The sequence below is a fragment of the Kogia breviceps genome, chromosome X, assembly GCF_026419965.1.
Source record: "Kogia breviceps isolate mKogBre1 chromosome X, mKogBre1 haplotype 1, whole genome shotgun sequence".
Lineage (NCBI taxonomy): Eukaryota > Metazoa > Chordata > Mammalia > Artiodactyla > Physeteridae > Kogia > Kogia breviceps.
In genome coordinates, this window is record NC_081330.1 from 15,804,804 (window position 1) to 15,821,563 (window position 16,760).

The 16,760-nt window shown below is 38.3% G+C and overlaps 1 protein-coding gene across 5 annotated transcripts in view; it reads right to left on the bottom strand.

Annotated features, from left to right (window-relative positions):
• The window catches only part of PHF6 (PHD finger protein 6), a 53,007-nt gene extending 38,288 nt beyond the window's left edge, over window positions 1-14,719 (bottom strand). Inside the window, exons 1-3 of one of the 5 annotated variants that reach the window (XM_059049878.2) lie at window positions 14,522-14,719; window positions 10,404-10,587; window positions 10,064-10,165 (exon numbers count right to left, since the gene is read on the bottom strand). In XM_059049878.2, coding sequence (XP_058905861.1) covers window positions 10,064-10,165; window positions 10,404-10,541 — 240 coding nt within the window. In that variant the 5' untranslated portion in view covers window positions 10,542-10,587; window positions 14,522-14,719. The remainder of the gene's footprint in view (window positions 1-10,063; window positions 10,166-10,403; window positions 10,588-14,521) is intronic. The other 4 variants (XM_067023061.1, XM_059049873.2, XM_059049879.2 and 1 more) reach the window with 4 other exon arrangements.
• Between the last annotated feature and the right edge of the window lie 2,041 nt (window positions 14,720-16,760).

Below are 16,760 nucleotides of genomic sequence, written 5' to 3' on the forward strand. Positions count from 1 at the left end.
ACAATCCAATTGAAGGGACACAGAATGAGCATAGAGAATCAAGAAGAGATAAAAAGAAAATTAAAGAAGTTGAGAAACTAGATAGGTGGCTAGTATACTTTTCTTTTAAAAAAAAGTATTATGGAAAATAAAACAAGGAGGACTTCTATCGAAAAAAAAGTAGAATAATAGGAAAACGGGCTCCCCCCCCACACACAGCAAGGCACCAGTTGGTTGGACCTGAGTGATGTTATCCTGTATTCCCTCTTTACACAAAACATTTATTTGCCCTCCAATCTGTCACAGGCCCTACTGGGCCCTCAGCAGAACTAGTGTCATGCTTGCACTGTAGCCAGGTTGCTCTCCACGTGGGCAAATCAAAGTTAATCTGACAGGAACACATTTCTCAAGGACAATAGCGGACTTCTTCTTCCCTGAAAAAAGGTCCATCCCACGTATCAAATATCCTGTTGAAGGCCAACTTCCTGTCTTCAATATAGGTATAAATGTCAATTCTCAGCTTATCCTGCCTATACCCTGATTTCAAGTTCTTTAAATAGAGGTGAAAATTTCTTTGTTGTTAATGATTTTTCTTTTACTTTTATTCCTCTATTCAGTTTGCTACCTAGTAGACCTAATAAATTTCAATAATCAATTACTTCTTCCAAAATGGGGAGATTAGAAAAAGAGAATCTTATAGATGTTTGCATATCATACTATCTTTTTTTAAAATGTTAATAAAAATTATATATATCTACGATGTACTTGTTTTAATATACATAGTGAAATGATTACTAGAGTTGAGGTAATTAACATATCCACCTCTTCATATAATTACCATTTTTTTAGTGCATGTGGTACAAGCACCAGAAATCCACTCTCAACAAATTTCCAGGATACCATAGGGTATTATTAACTACGGTCCATCACGCTCTACAGGAGATCTCTAGACTTATTTATCCTACATAACTGCAACTTTGCACCTTTTGACAAACATCTCCCATTTCCCCCACCCCTCCTGCCCCTGGTAACCAGGGTTCTACTGTCTGTGAAGCTTTACTATGTTAAGATTAAGTTGTGCCACACAAGCAGAGTCTCAAGGAGCTGATCCACAGACGAAAGAGGAACTAAGTCACGCATGAGAGGAGACAAACGGAACTGAAAGGACTATGACTTAGCTAAAGTCCTGCAGAAGGCAGAGGCTGGGACATACCTGCTCCTCAGTCAACTGAAATAGACCAGGACTGAAATTCACTTTGCAAAAGGAAGAAGTCTTAAGTAATAAAAGGAAAAATACTGCTTTCTTAGTAGCTATGGGGGAAGCTCAGGGAAAACTCAACTAAGACCACAGACAGAGACAAGGCAAAACAAATGAGACTGCCAACTTCTAGGACAGGCAGAAAGAGAAGGCTCTTGGGGAAAAGCCCTAAGTCTTAGCTTGCTCAGCTAAACTGCTGTATATCTACTATGCATGTCAGTAACTGACCACCAGTGTATAGATATAAATTCTCACAGCCAGGTACTTACTACTCTCAAGATACCTGCTGCAAGAAAACTGCTACAAATGTACAGAGAATGAAAGAAGTTTCAAAAAAAAAAGTCTGTAGGAAAAAAAAAAAAACAAAAGCAAAACAAAGAAAAATCAGAGGGACTTCCCTGGTGGTCCAGTGCTTAAGACTTCGTCTTCCAATGCAGGGGGTGCGGATTCCATCCCTGGTTGGGGAGCTAAGATCCCACATGCCTCGGGGCCAAAAAACGAAAACATAAAACAGAAGCAATATTGTAGCAAATTCAGTAAAGACTTTAAAAATGGTCCACGTCAAAAAATCTTTTTAAAAAAAGCTCTTGGGAGTTGGGAATAGGGTACCTAGGATATTTTCACAAGAGAAATGAGACAAAAATAAAGTGAGAGTAGTTCACCTTACACTGGTGTTTGTTATTCTGTGTTATTTTTAATAACAGAAAAACACTACCTCCAGTTAAAACTAGAATGGAGGACAGTGCGGTTGGGGCAAGTTTTCAGAGCTGCCTAAAAAATGCTCCTAACTCCAGGTTCATTACTTTATATAGAGTAATACCTCACATATCAACACAGGCAGAAAACAGAGTAACCTCTGATTTATCTGGTTAGCAGATGCTGTCCACTTGATTGGTTAAAAACTCCTAAAAAAAATAACCACTGCCTGGAAAGGTGGAACATGAACTCATAACTGTTTCTGGTTTATCCTATAGCTACAATTAAAAAATATATATATACAGCATTCTGAAGAAGGTCTCAAAAAACACAAACTTAATAAAATATTAATAAGGGCTATATAATAAAATAATTAGGTCTAAGTAGAAAGCTAGAAAGCAAAAATGAAATCTGAAAGCTGTCAGAGTCACTGAAAAGTGACTTGATAGATTAGGACCTTAAATTCCAAGCGCTTATAAAAAACAGGGCTACTGAAAAGCACTTGTTTTTTACTAAAGTAATAGATAATTCTAAGCAGTTACTGAATAAATAATTTCAGAAGTCTTTTGGAAATCAGAGGGCAAGGAAGCCTATCAAGCTCTTACTTACCTAGTCTCCTGACCTAGCTCTCAATATCACATACTCCAACTCCATCCAACTTTATGAATCATCATTATGAGGAATGTAAAATTATCTTATCGGTGCTTTTGAAGTTTGTTTTATTCATCTGAAAGATTCAGAGTTTTTCTGAGCTCAGATCTTTATGTTTAAGCTCTTCTAAGATGCAGGTCTTTCAGGCTGAGGGTACTCTAAGTGCCACGCTGCTTACTATACTTAATCTGTGAAAAACACCAACTACAATCCATGCTCAAGTAAGTAGCAAGACATCCCCCCAAAACCAGACATAAATTATTTTATACTACTGGTTTGGGTTCTCTTCCATTAGCACAAATAAGTGAGAAGTGATTATATAATGACAAAAATTTACAGTATTCTCAATTACAAAGAAGTATCAATATTCAATGAAGGCAAAGGAAAAAATTTGTGAATTTTTAAAAAATTAATTTACTCAGTAATAGTCAAAGACCTGATTTTCTCCATCACTAGATCTGAAGTTTCTCTTTGGCCTCACATTCATTCTCCTTAATCACCTCCTAAGTAAAACAAAGTTCATTTTGTATAAATGACAGGGAAAACATCTGCACACATTTAAGTTAATCTGCATGCCATAATCTGAGCTTTCAAAAAAATTCACATTTACACGAATACATTCATGATGCATGTACACTTAGTTACACAGATGACAATGAGGCCAGTGAACAAATCTTCAGGAAAAAATTTACCTGTTTTTCCCCCAAAATACTGTAAGGCAAGGATCCTGCAAGCCCAATTCGGCCCATCACCTGTTTTCATAAATAAAGTTTCACTGGCACACAGACATGTTCACTTCTTTGTGTATTGTCTGTCACTGCAACTGAAACAATATGGCTAGCAAAGCCTTAAATATTTATTATCTGATCCTTTACACAAAGTCTGCCAATCCCTGTGTCCTAAGGCAATGGTCTGTAATGGAGAGTGTTCATCAAAAATCACTTGGGAATCTTTCTCAAAAAATACCTATCTGCAACCCACCCACACCCCTTTCTGATTTAATAGTTAGTTAAGTACCACTGCTCTAAGGATTTGGTAGCACCATTAATTACCTGGCATCTTTTGCTTCTTTGTATGTAGGTAGTAAGCAGTGGTTGCGTTCTATACACTTTGGGTGCTCCATTTTACCCTTACTGAATGCCAAATAAGCCACACACTCTACTTTAAATAGCACTGGCATTTAATATTCATTTAATACTTGTCAAAAGTACTTCCTCCTCCTTGAAACTCTGCCCCCTTTGAGTTCTACAGCATCATTTTCCCAGTGGAACACACTTCACATGTCACTTTCTATGAAGTCTTTTGACTTCTCAGGTAAAATTAATTGTGGTCCCTCTCTCCCAGCTCCCCTGTGGCATGCTTTACATACTTCCCAGGCTAAAGTACATTTATTCATGATCGCATACAAAGTGTCTAGCATTGTGCTTGGTACAAAGTAGGCACCCAATTAAGTGTCTGATAAATGGACAGATGATTTCTAGACTCTAGATGGAGGCCTTGACGAATACAATGCCTGAGGAAAACAACAAAAATTTAACACCGTACTGGTAGAGTGAAGGTTGAAGAAACATGAAAACACCCTTGTTTGAGGCATACACAGCTCTCCACCATCCTGAACAAATAACCAACCTGATCTTTCCCTCTAGATTTCTCTCCTTCCTCTTCAAACCGCTAGAGCTGCAAACACTAAAACACTGATTAACCAAAACACAGGAATTTTATGCTTATACTATTACTTCCATGGTCAATTTACACCTAGCTCATTATTTAAGCTTCAGACTATTATCCAATTGAAGCCCTTCCCTCCTTCAAATTCAGCCAACAGTTAATGAGTGCCCACTTACTAGAGTAGAACTGAGCACAAATGAGACGTCAAGCACCGTGCTAAGTGTTTTCCATGCATTTCCCCCACTTAATCCTATGCTGGGCAAAGAAAATACGGTCTCTGCTCTCCCAGAGTTCACAACACAGTGGAGAGGAATGGCTTGCACACGTGTAACAAGTACAATGCATAGTGTTAAACTCTATGACAGAGGTGAAGGTTGAGTTGGACTCAAAAACAGACAGAAGTTCTGAGAGGCAGCTAGGAGATGAATAACATCTGTACATGCACAGATGTGGGGACAAGCAGAGGATACTTGGGAAACCGAGAGGAGAGGGGATGACATAAGGAATGGAAAATGTGGGTTAAGGTACGACTTTTGAAGGGCAGATATTATTTTGTAGGCAGTAAGGAATCAGTAAAGGTTTGGAGTCAGGAAGTGAGTGATATTAGGTTATAAAAGTAGAGATCAAGTAACTACCAGCAGTATGCTGGAAGGATGGGAAGAGGAAGACTGGATACAGGGTCACAATAAGAAAGACAAGAGGGCTGAGACATCCCAGAAATAGAATCGATGTGACTGATGTGGAAGAAGGAAGAACTGAAGGTAAATGATTCAGAAAGAGAAACTGGTTTCAGGGTAGGGAGATGATGAATACTGGTTGAGCTTAAGATGCCTGCAGGACACCTATGGACAGCAGACAAATATGCTGCCATCACTATACTTCATTCTCCACAATGACTACTGTGTATCTATCACCTGTCTCCTGAAAAATCCTGCTTTGCCCCTCCTATCTAAGTTGAAATTCCTGTCTAATGTTTGAAGACACTGTAATCATCCCACCTTTCTCAATTCTAATCCATTACTGCCAGTCCCAGTGACCCATTCTGTTATAGTTAACCTATTTCATGGACTCATCCTTCTTTTTTTTTTTTAAACTTACCATCTCTAGGAAGTAGTCTTAACCACCTAAATTGGCAAGACCCCTCCCGCACAGAATAAAAAGGTGTATCTATAAATTGGCATATATGCAGATTCATGGCATGCCCAATATCTAGATCATGAACTCTCAAAATCAGACACCCTGTTTCTCTGGGGTACCAAGCACTCTACTGGTACTGAGTAAATAAACTAAACACTATGTAAAATTTGTCTTTTTATTTTCAGAGGCTACAAAAAGTATCTTGAGGGTAATAGAGACTTGGAATATTCTTACATAGTATGTATGTAGGATTTTTGTCCCCAAAACAATGCTATTAACAGAATATATTAATAGGAGTCTGATTATGTCGTAAATTCAGTATTATTTCCATCTTTATTAGAAAACTTCTAAGCTCTAATCATTACATTTTTTAAAATGTGATTTTTGGTTACGTAGCTTAAAAGGCAGTCTAGTATAACCTAGAGATTAAGAGTTCTGGCTTTGGAGTTAACTGGCCCTGGATTCAAATTCCAGCTCTGCCACTTACTAGCTATATGACCATAGTCAGGTTACTTCTGTGAGCCTCAGTTTCCTAATCTGTAAAGTGAGAATGAATACCTTCCTATCTCACAATATGACTGTATGGATTAAAAAGGTTCATGTATTTAAAGTACTTAGCCCCGTTCCTAGCACATATTAAGTGTTCAATAAATGTTAGCTGTTTCTGCTACTGAAAAGAGCAGGAAAAATGTTCCAAGGATTTCTTAAGACATGTGAGTAAAATTTACTTTGAAAAAGGTTAAGTTTAGGAATGACCTGAGGATAGTCATCAAGTATATGAAGGACTTTTCATTTTTAATATAGAAAAAAACAAATATTTCCTTTAATGGAAAGGGGCAGATCTAGAATAAATGACTCTAACTTAAGTGAGATACTTGAGTTATACAGAAGGATGAATTTTGCAACTGTGAAGAGTGTTATATAATACTGATCCTGTTTTAGGTTGCTTGGGTAGAATCACAATTTCTTGATATACTTAAAATAAGATAGACAAAAAAAAATCTATGTTACATGGCTTTTAGGTAATCTTGCCTAAGGGGAAGGAAAGTGAACTAAATGGCCTCTCAACTCCTTCTGTTCCTAGAGTCTGTGATATATGTGACATAGGTACCAATTTGAACGGTAACTATCTGATGTGGATACTCTTTTTCTTTTCTTTTCCTTTTTTTTTTTTTTTTTGGTGGGATCTTAGTTCCCTGACCAGGGATCGAACCCCAGCCCCAGCAGTGAAAGTGCCAAGTCCTAGCCACTGGACTGCCAGGGAATTCCCCCGATGTAGATACTCTTAATGATCTCACCACTTAGCTTCATCCAGCAAGAGTATGTTCTTCAAATATACTCAAGTGTCTCCTTAAACAAAATGAAAACATCAACGATAACTCATAATCTTAACTTGGAAATTTGCATTTCTTGGCTAGATGGCTGGAGAATAAGAGTAGATGGTACAGATGTGGTGTCTCCACATATGAATTCAAGAGGAACTAGAAACCATTCTGGAAAAAAAAAATCTGTCTTAACCGCAAAAACAGAGTCTCAAATTATAAAAACCTTAGTAGGCTGGCAAATGTCTCCTGGTCCATCTTGGTGCTTAAAGGTGATGTAAAAGAGATGAATATGTTTGTGCAGAATGGCTTTCCTCCCCGATTCTTATGGCTGACATGAAAATCTTGGAAAATGGCCTATGGCAGCAAGAACACACTTGCCACCCGTACCTCCTGCTCTACTGTGACTTCTCATCCTCTCAAGACTCTGACCCATCTGGCCGCCTATATACTTTCACCTCAAACCCCAGACTCTTCTCTTTATACTTTTCTTTGGGGCAAGTGAGAACCTCTGGAGCCAGCACAAGGTACAGACTGGAACCTGTCTTAAAAGCACCCATGGACCAGCACTCCTGTTTTTCATTTTTTCAATGGGAATTCATGACCCACTTTTCACCTAAAATCTAGATGAACAGGAGACAGGGCAGACTCACAGGATAAAATGCCTTAAAAAGTCAATTAGGGAAACTGATTATCTAGTTTACACGTAGCTTACCTACTTACATGAAACTCTTCACTTTTTTTCTCCCTTTCTATTTGATTTATGGCCCTTTTATTGCTTAGAGAAATCTACACAGGGAAAAGTAAATAAGAAAACCAAAATCTGGAATTTTGGTGACTTGGTAGTACTTCACATAAAAATGATGTAATGGAAGGGACAAAACTAAAGGTTAAAAGGAGACTTAAAAATTATTTCAAAATTAAACATACAAATGCTACTCCAGTCCTAGCCCCTATGCAAATTATTTAAATTCTGACATTTTAAGAGAAGGAAAGGGAGCAAAATTATATACCTGGCTCAAAAGTTCTCTCCTTCTGGCACTATTCCTCAATGCTGGATGCCCACAGCCTCAAAATGGCTACAAAACACCTTTCCTAAGGGAATTCCCTGGCAGTCCGCTGGTTAAAACTCCATGCTTTCACTGCCAAGGGCGCAGGTTCAATCCCTGGTTGGGGAACTAAGATCCCACAAGTCATGCAGCATGGCCAAAAAAGAAAAGAAAAAACCCACACCTTTCCTAAGGTAACTCCTTATATCTCTTACAGGACTCTTTAGTTATGCAACATCACTGTTTAGTAAGCAGTGATACAGCATTATCCATTTACTGTTGGTGACTTGTCCAAAGTTATATAATGTCAGTAGCAGTTATTTAAAAAAACAGGCCTCATGAATTCCCAGCCCAGCATCCTTTTCATTAGCCTACAACAATATTAGCAGGATCTTATTATTACTTACAAACAATAACTACAACAGGGGCTACCATTTATCAAGTCTTAACCATGTACCAGGTACCATGCTAAATCCTGTATAGTCTCTTTTTTGATTCTCACAATATCCCTGGAAGGCAAGTACTACCGTTATCACCTTTTGGCAGGTGAAGAAAACATGGTGTAGAGAAGTAAATCAACTTGCCCAGGGTCACCCAGCTAGTTAGTTACTAAAGCTTGGGGTCTTAACCTCCAATACTGTTCTACTCCCTAGATCAAGGAACAAGCTTAGTTATTTATAACTCAGTACCCCTGGGCAAAAAAAATAACTCCCTACACCATACCATTAAAAATTAATCAAAACAATTTATAATAGTGAAATCTGTACAAAGTTCTGATGCTTTCTGCACAAAGAGGTACAAATAAATTAAATCTCCATTGAATTTAGCAATACTTCCAGATGTATGCTGCTGCTTCATGTAAAACTAGGCACTGCATTTGTTAATAACACAGTAACATCAGGGACCAAAACTGCTCCTGTTCTGACTAGAGCAGCCATGTCAAATAACAAAAATGCTAACAAGTCAGGATACAGATGCATTTTCCAGGAATACTCATAATGCCAAGGAATAAATAATGGGGTGATAAGGGTTACAGTAAAACTAGCTTCAAGTAAATAGTATTCTTTCTTTGTACCCAAAGTTGTTTTTAAGGACTAGGAAATAAAAACATAACTGCTCTGGTTCTCAAAACTCAGCAAGCCACAGTAACATGAAGAAATCTAAAACCACCAAATTTAAAAAAACGCATTTTTTAAAAAATGCAGCATTCTATTGCTATCTATAGTTTTGGGGGTGGGGAAGATAAACATTTTCACAGTTAAGGTCTCACTACAACAAAAACTGTCTGACCTCTGAATTCCCATTTGTGCCAATACTGATTCTAGGGTTTGAGACTATTTATCCTAAAACAAATCTCAAATGTTATCTTTGAACTTCTTCATATTGCTTTTCTTTTTTTTAAACTAATACTAGAAAACTGAGTACTTTTCAAAATAGATTATTCCTGACATCAAAATGATAGCCCCCTCTTCCCATTAGATTCTTTATGAAATAGCCCGAGATTACTTAGTGCCTAAGACCATAGATATATGTTCTGCCAAACCCATCTTTAAAATAATGAAACACTTGATAGTGGAGCTACTGAAGGTACATTTACAGATGCAATTTCAATAAAGAGCTCAGAGGAGAAAAATAACCAAATGAGAAGACACTGTCTCAATGTAAACCATAATGTATTAAATAGCAACAGAGACGACACTACCTCTCCAACAGAGCAATACAGTATCTTGCCAAACGGGTTACTTGGTAGTGAAGACAACTGCAGGAACACTACACTTAGCACAGCTTCAGAGAAACTAAGATTCACCAAAAGTTATCCAAAGTCAGAAATGCTGTGCTGTATAGCTGAACCACGGTAAAACACGTTGTGCAGCAACTACTAACGTTTTCCTGTTGAAAGGGTTCTGTCATCTTCATTTGTAACGATCACAATAACTTTATTAATGGAAAATGAAAACATTTCAGAATTTTAATTATCAAAATATATGTAAATGAAGACTTTAACACATGAAACATTCAAATTAAGCAAACTGCTTGTTTTGTAAGTCAACATGGCCTCCAAGAAGATTTTCTTTTTGAAAAGAAAAAAAAATGATAATATACATATTGATTCACTCCTTTTTCATTGATTGACAAATAAGTTAAACCTAGCCTTGCAATTTGCTGATTTGGGGGAAAAAAATAAGACTGCAATTTAAAAAAATTACACTCAGTTAATAACACGATACACTCTAAATAAGCAATTTCCTCCTTAATGAGCTTAAAGTAAGTTTTATTCTCAAGAGGCAGAAATACCAACTTACCAGCTTCGTGCCTCTTTTAATTTCCTTTTGGACATCTTCAATAGAAAATCCACCAAGACTTTCGTTATCAGAGTGTGATGATACCAAAGCAGATGAAAAGAGCTATAAATTACATTTAAAAAAAATTAAGGTTCATATATAAAGAAATTACAGTGAAACAGTGAATAAGATGTTAAATTTAAAAGGAAATAGTCAAGTAAAAATGGCCTAGCATTAGTGAGAAACCATCTCTTAGAAGTTTAGCTGGTTTTGTTGTTTTGTTTTGTGCAGTCATCAGGAATAGTCATTATTAAGAGTCTCGTGGTCTCGGGTCTCTTGGTCGCTGCGGGCATATACTTACCATGCACTTATGGTGTGCTGCCACCTTCTGGTTTTCAGATATTAGTAACTGTCCACATTCCTTGTCTCTATTTGACTTACAAAAGCCACATTTGCGCTGTCTTGTAGGCCCTTTTTTCTGTTCAACTGAGCTTGACATGATTTTTAAATTGCCTTTAGAATGCCACTTTATGTCTCAAGAAATGCTACAGAGAATAAGAAGGGCAACAAAATGGTTAATTTTGTTTTAAAAATCAGTTTACACAGTAATATAAATTGCTTAATATTTGACCTAGGTCTTAATATATGCATTTAAAAATAGCTATTTAGTATAGACAAATTAATATTCAAACCTCTGTGATTTAAAAAAATGTACAGCGTATGCATAAAGATAAGTTAATGAAGTACTGAGAAAAATCAAACTGCTCTCAAATTAAGGGACATGTGAAATAATTAGAACTATTTCTGCATGGATAAATAAAACACGAACAGTGTATGATATTAAAATAGTCATCTGCTGACATAATTAATGAAAAACATTTTTCATGTATAGCTAGCTAGGTGCCCCTTCAAGGAGACAAAGAATTATACATCTAAGAGGAGAGCAAAAACTAATAAGAGAACTACACAATATCCAGGGTGAACAGAATTCTGTAACTGCACAACTCCTTGAAGTTCACATATTGATAATCCAACAAATGAGAAATGAATTCACATAACCATGACTTTGGAACACTTATTTTTAAAAGTTGAATTATTTTCAAGTTAAAAAAAAATCATGTATACATCTTTATTAGTTTTTGCTATTGTATTCCTTTTGCAAGTAAGGCAAACGTTAAGCTTTACACTGGTCTATTCAAAACCGCAGACTTTAGGAACAAATCATTTATAAAAACAACTGTATTATCTGACTCTGAGATTTACTCCAAAAGTCTGCTTATTGAAGTTACAAACTGACAGTCATGTTCTAAATGTAGTAACTTTCATACTTTAATTAGTGATACTGTATAAAGAAAGGGAAATTTTTCTGAATGAGCCTTAAATTGAGTCAAATTATAACTATAGGTAGTATAGTCAGACAAAAAAAGGGAAGAAAAGCTCTAACATGGAAGGTTTCAGATTTAGATCATCAATCTCAACATGGATTCTTCAGAAGACTATAAACAAATGTAAAATCAGTTATTTGAATTGTGTAGGTTTCCCAAATCAACATAACTAAGCAGTTCAGGACCCAGCTTACCACAACACACATTACAGTCAATAAAATCTCAAATTTCTGTCTTAAAATTTACTAAATTCTTTCCATTCCTCCATATATTTGAACATTTTCAAAATATGTTGAAAAAATGGACTCACTAACACTACATTGTTTCTGAGAAGCACTTGTTCACCAACAAGAACAGGAGCAGTTGGAAGCCAGCAAGGTGGTAGCTGCAAACCATTCAGTGCTTTACAATACAACAATGCAAATACTTAAAACTGAACACAAAGTCACAAAGAAACAGGTCTTCTCATCAATTCATATCTAGGTTTTTCTCTTTAAGGAAACTTCAAAGGCCCTGCCCGTCTCTGCATTGATGGGTTTAACAAACTCTTAATGCTACCTACAATTTTAAATACTTCACTCTTCCAAATGGCATCGGATACTTTACAACAGTACTGTATTCATAGCACTGGCTATAAAGCGTGAAACTGATTGAAAACAGGCAGCAAATACTTTTAGGATTAAAGAAAAAAAAAAGAACATAACAGAGAAACAAAAGAAACAAAAGGGGAAGTGTGTTTGCATTTGCTCAGGCAAATATGTGTTCAGTTGCTTTATCAAGAATGTAGCTGCCAACATCTTTAGAATTAAGTATTCAAAACATCAAAATTCATAAATAGCACCAGAATTTGCTACTTGAGCTCTAAATTAGCTTTCTTTACTACTGTGCAATGAACAGTAAGCACTCTGAAAGCACTGTAATGTATTCAGCATTTCTCCTGGTCATCCTTGGCCAGCTGAAAGGATGGCACATTATTAATCCAATCTATACAGACGTCTTAATGCGTAATTTCTGTACAACCTTAGCATAAGCTATAAAAACAACTTAAGACAAAGTAAATTCCTAGATTAGAACATCACTTTTTATTCTTAAAATTAATTCTGAAAATGGTGTCCCCAAAATTCTACCCATATTGAATCCTGCCTCTTTCCATTTATAAACAGGTAAATTTCTCATCCTAATTTTGAGAACCTACTTTTCTAAGTATCAAAGACCCCAAAATCTAAAAGAGAAAAAAAGGTACACTTTATTTTGCATTCAAAAATACTCTAGTGTATTTTTTCTGTAATCAGTTTAAATATAATTTGTAAAGTGAACAGAAATGCACACAAAAGTGCACCAAACCAATTAAAAACTTTCCCCAACGTGCAATGAGTAAATGGATTTTTCCACTAAAATTCAAATAATGCATCTGTGCATATCTTGCTAATTTTTTTTACAGCCTCCTTGTAAAACATGAAGTGGAGAACATCATGGAAACAATGACTCCTAGTAAAAATGTCTTTATCATAAAAATGCAGATTTTTATCTAATGCTGTCACATTTGTGGTCTCTACTTGAGGAGAATAAGGGCATTCCAAGGACCAATGTTAAGGGGTTCATAATGATCCATACAGTATATGGCATTTTAATTTTAGTCTACAAGGTTTTTCAGGGCACGCAGAGATCAAACTTTGATGCTTTCACCCAACAATGAAACCTTTTCCTTAAAAGAAACATAGCATTATGGATAATGTTATAAAGCAGAAATAAAGAGGCAAAGATAACAGCGTGAGAAACATAATTTAAATATCCGAAAAAATATAAAAACCCGATTAGTTAGGCTGAAGCAATCAGTGCATTTCAGATTTTCCAAGATGCTTTAAAGCACCAAGGTGGAAATAACCCGAAACATCAAGGAGAGCATTCAAGAACCAACTCGAGAGCTCATTCTGTGTCTGATATCTGAAAGACCATTTTCACAGAAAAACAAAACAAAACAAAAACTGCAGTTCCGGAAGATCAAACAATTCCACACGCAAGGAAGTTGAAATATACAGATCAAAATACATAAACATGATCCAAGAAGCAGTATTTCTGTCAGGAAAGTTACACTGGAGAGAAATAACCGAATGAGAGATGAACCGGAAGGGCACCTGAATTTGGTTGCACGATATTATTACATGCTTCGCACTGGTTTTTGCGGTTATTCAAAAGGAAACTAAAGGAATTTTCCAGTTGTTTCAAACCCAAGGGTAGAGAAAGAATTTGAACTGTATGAATAAGACCTGATATTACGTAGTAAGCTGATAAAAAGAAAAGGTTTTTCAAAATTAAAGGATTTTTCAACTTCCACGCAGAATATCGAAACGAAGAAATTTCAAAAGAATGCCGTGCTGCTCGTCCATATAATAAAGGATGGTACACATAACGTACCGGAGCCTCTCCGTTATTTATTCCTCAATACACACTAGACTCCAAGATCTCCCTCTAATCAAGCGCTAGATAAACTCGCAAAACTATCTTCCAATAAAGCACTTTAGCAGGTTCCTTTCGGTCGTAAAGTCAGGGTCCCCTAATTGCCCTTTTCCAACCCTCCTGGATCCAGGAAAATATCACCCTACCACTTTCTTTAACCCTCCTCCCGCCAGGAGTTCGCCCTCTAATAGTCTTCGTTTCCTATCTCAGTTTCACCCCTAATTCCCCCCACCCCGGAGTTTTTCCTCATTCCGTAAGGCTACCATTCTTGCCATCCTAACAATTCTTCCTCTCACTCTTCCCAAACTGGGAGTCTCCCTCCTTCCCAAATATGTCCTAAGCGATGGCAAAGACTAAAAATTCCCGGTATTTTGTCCTCCTTAAATGTTGCGCCCCCTCCCCCGAAGTCTAGGCTTAAGCCTAACCTCTCCCTTGGCTCCTCCGAAGCACTTTTCTCAGCAGCCTCTCTGCCAAGCGCCTTCAATGAGCGGCGCTTCTGGGGTCCCTGACAATAAAGCGAGACCACCAAGAGTCCCCCTTAACAACGGGCAGGGGCGGCGGCCTGGCCACCGCCATCCTCCTTGTCTTCTCCCGCCGGGCAGAGAATGGGGGGCCCCAGGGTTCCGTGGGGACTCACCGGCGGGGCCCAGAGGCGAACGGCAGGGGAGAAGCGCCAATGAGGGGAAAGAGAAAGAACTCGGTCTTGGTTCTCCGGCAGCGCCTGGGACCGGGGCTCTGTCGCCGGAGGTTGTTTCCTTTCATTCGAGAAGAGACGGGCTCGCGGAGCGCCCTTACGTCGCCCCCCTCGCACGCAACGACTCACATAGCGTTAATACGTCTCGAGCGCGCCGCGGGCCCTGATTGGCTGCAGCGACGAGGCAGCTGAAGCCGCAGAGCCACAACGCATGTGCAGAAGCCACCCCCGGTACGGATCGGGCGGCAGGCCCCGCCTCCTCCTCGCGCGCGTACCTTCTATTCTCCGGTCCGCCGCTCAGCCAAGTGTTTGGGGGCAGGATCCGAAGAGATAGAGAAAGAGATTCAAAGATATCGCTGTGGGTTGGGCGGAGAAGGGGCTGGGTTGGGACTAGAAACCGTTGGCCAGAGGCCCCGGGTAACCAGTTTTCAACAGTGATTCAAGTGGGTAGGCCTTATCCCTTGCACTTGTTCACCGAGGCCTTTTCATATCCATTATTTCATTGTACTCTCGTGGCATCCCTTTGAGGTCCCCCGTTCTCTCGTTTTACTGCCAGGAAAGACTGAGAAGCTCATAGTGGAGTCAGTCTGCCTGGATTTCAATCTTTGGGCGAATCATTTTTCATCTCCGTGCCTTAACTTTGTGTCTTTAAAATGGGGATTAAAAATAGTATCTCACGGGTTTATTGTGAGGAAGAAATGAGATAATGCCAGTAAACCGTGTATTAGCGTCCCTGGCGTATAACAGGCCCTGTATAAATTCTGAGATTTTTCATATTCAGAAAAGATAAGTGATTTTCTTCATATTTCACACAGGTAAACCCGACACCTAAACTGAGCACTTTCCTCTGATGTATGAAGCCAGACTGCGTGGGTTTGAATCTCACCTCCCCCACTTCCAGCTCTATGACCTTGAGCACGTTGCATTACCTCTGTCCCTCGGTTTCAGCACATCCAAAATGGAGATCACAGTGGTGTCCATCTCATAGGATTGTTAAGAGAAAGGAGTTAATATATGTAAATCACATAGAATAACGCTTGGGCACATAGTATGCCCTACGTAAGGGTCAGTTTTTGTTATTTTCTACTGGGCTCACAGACTGCTAACCAGTGGTTTAAAAGAAAAGAAAAAAAAGGTCCTAACAAACCAATGAAATTTTAAAGATGCTCTTCAAGTAGCTATTTTTCCTGTAAAAAAGGGGGGGAGCAGTGGATTTCCATTGTTTTGATCCACTGCAGTTTCTCTGCTGCTTCATCATTCGTTTTATTTTTCACTGCAATGACAACATTACATTGTAATCCTCAAGGGAACAGTAACCATGTTTGATGTAACCTTGTATCCCATACCAACAGGTACCTAATAAGGGTGGACAAAGCAGGACCCTTAGCCCTTTCACCCAGGCCCTGTACCCTTGCAAGGGAGTGGCTGGAAATTTACATAAGAAGATCCAGAATGTGTATTCCAAATATTCACAGTGTGTTTGAAAACAGGTCCTCCCCCCACGCCCAGCATCATTTTTCACCAACTTTACATACTTACTGATGTCAGGATGAGACTGATGATTGTGTAATTGACAAAATGTAGTGCCCGTGCAGTATGTCATCTTTTTAGATTTCTTCACAAATCCCCATATTTTACTCTCTTTTATTCATTCTCTCGTCCATGCATTCCTTCTACCAAAATTTGATTGAATAAACATCTGCACAGCTGCTAAGTTCCAAACACAAGAGAGACATAGATCAACTCAATCCCTGACCTTGAGCTCATGGTCTAAAAAGGGAGACAGACAAGCAAACAAACACAGTATGATGTGATAAATGCTGTATTAGGTGTGTGCCTGGTACAGACACCCTCTATTATGTACAAAGCACTATGCTAAGGTACAATGCAACAGTGAATAAGACACAGCCTTTGCCCTCAACTATTTACAGTCTAACAAGGAAAAGACAAATAGCTACTATAGGGGATGGACTGCAGCAAGTGCGTTTGCGGTGGAAAGGAAGTGCAGGGAGCGTTCAGGAGAAGAGATCAGTGACTCCAGTTAGTTTCAGGTCCCAGGTCTGGTGGCCAGTTCCAGTTAGCATGACTGATAGATGCAGCCTGTTATTTCAAGGGCTACAGAAAGGAGTCAGATTGTGAAAATGTGCTCTTAACAATGCCTGAGGATAGAGCATTGGATCTC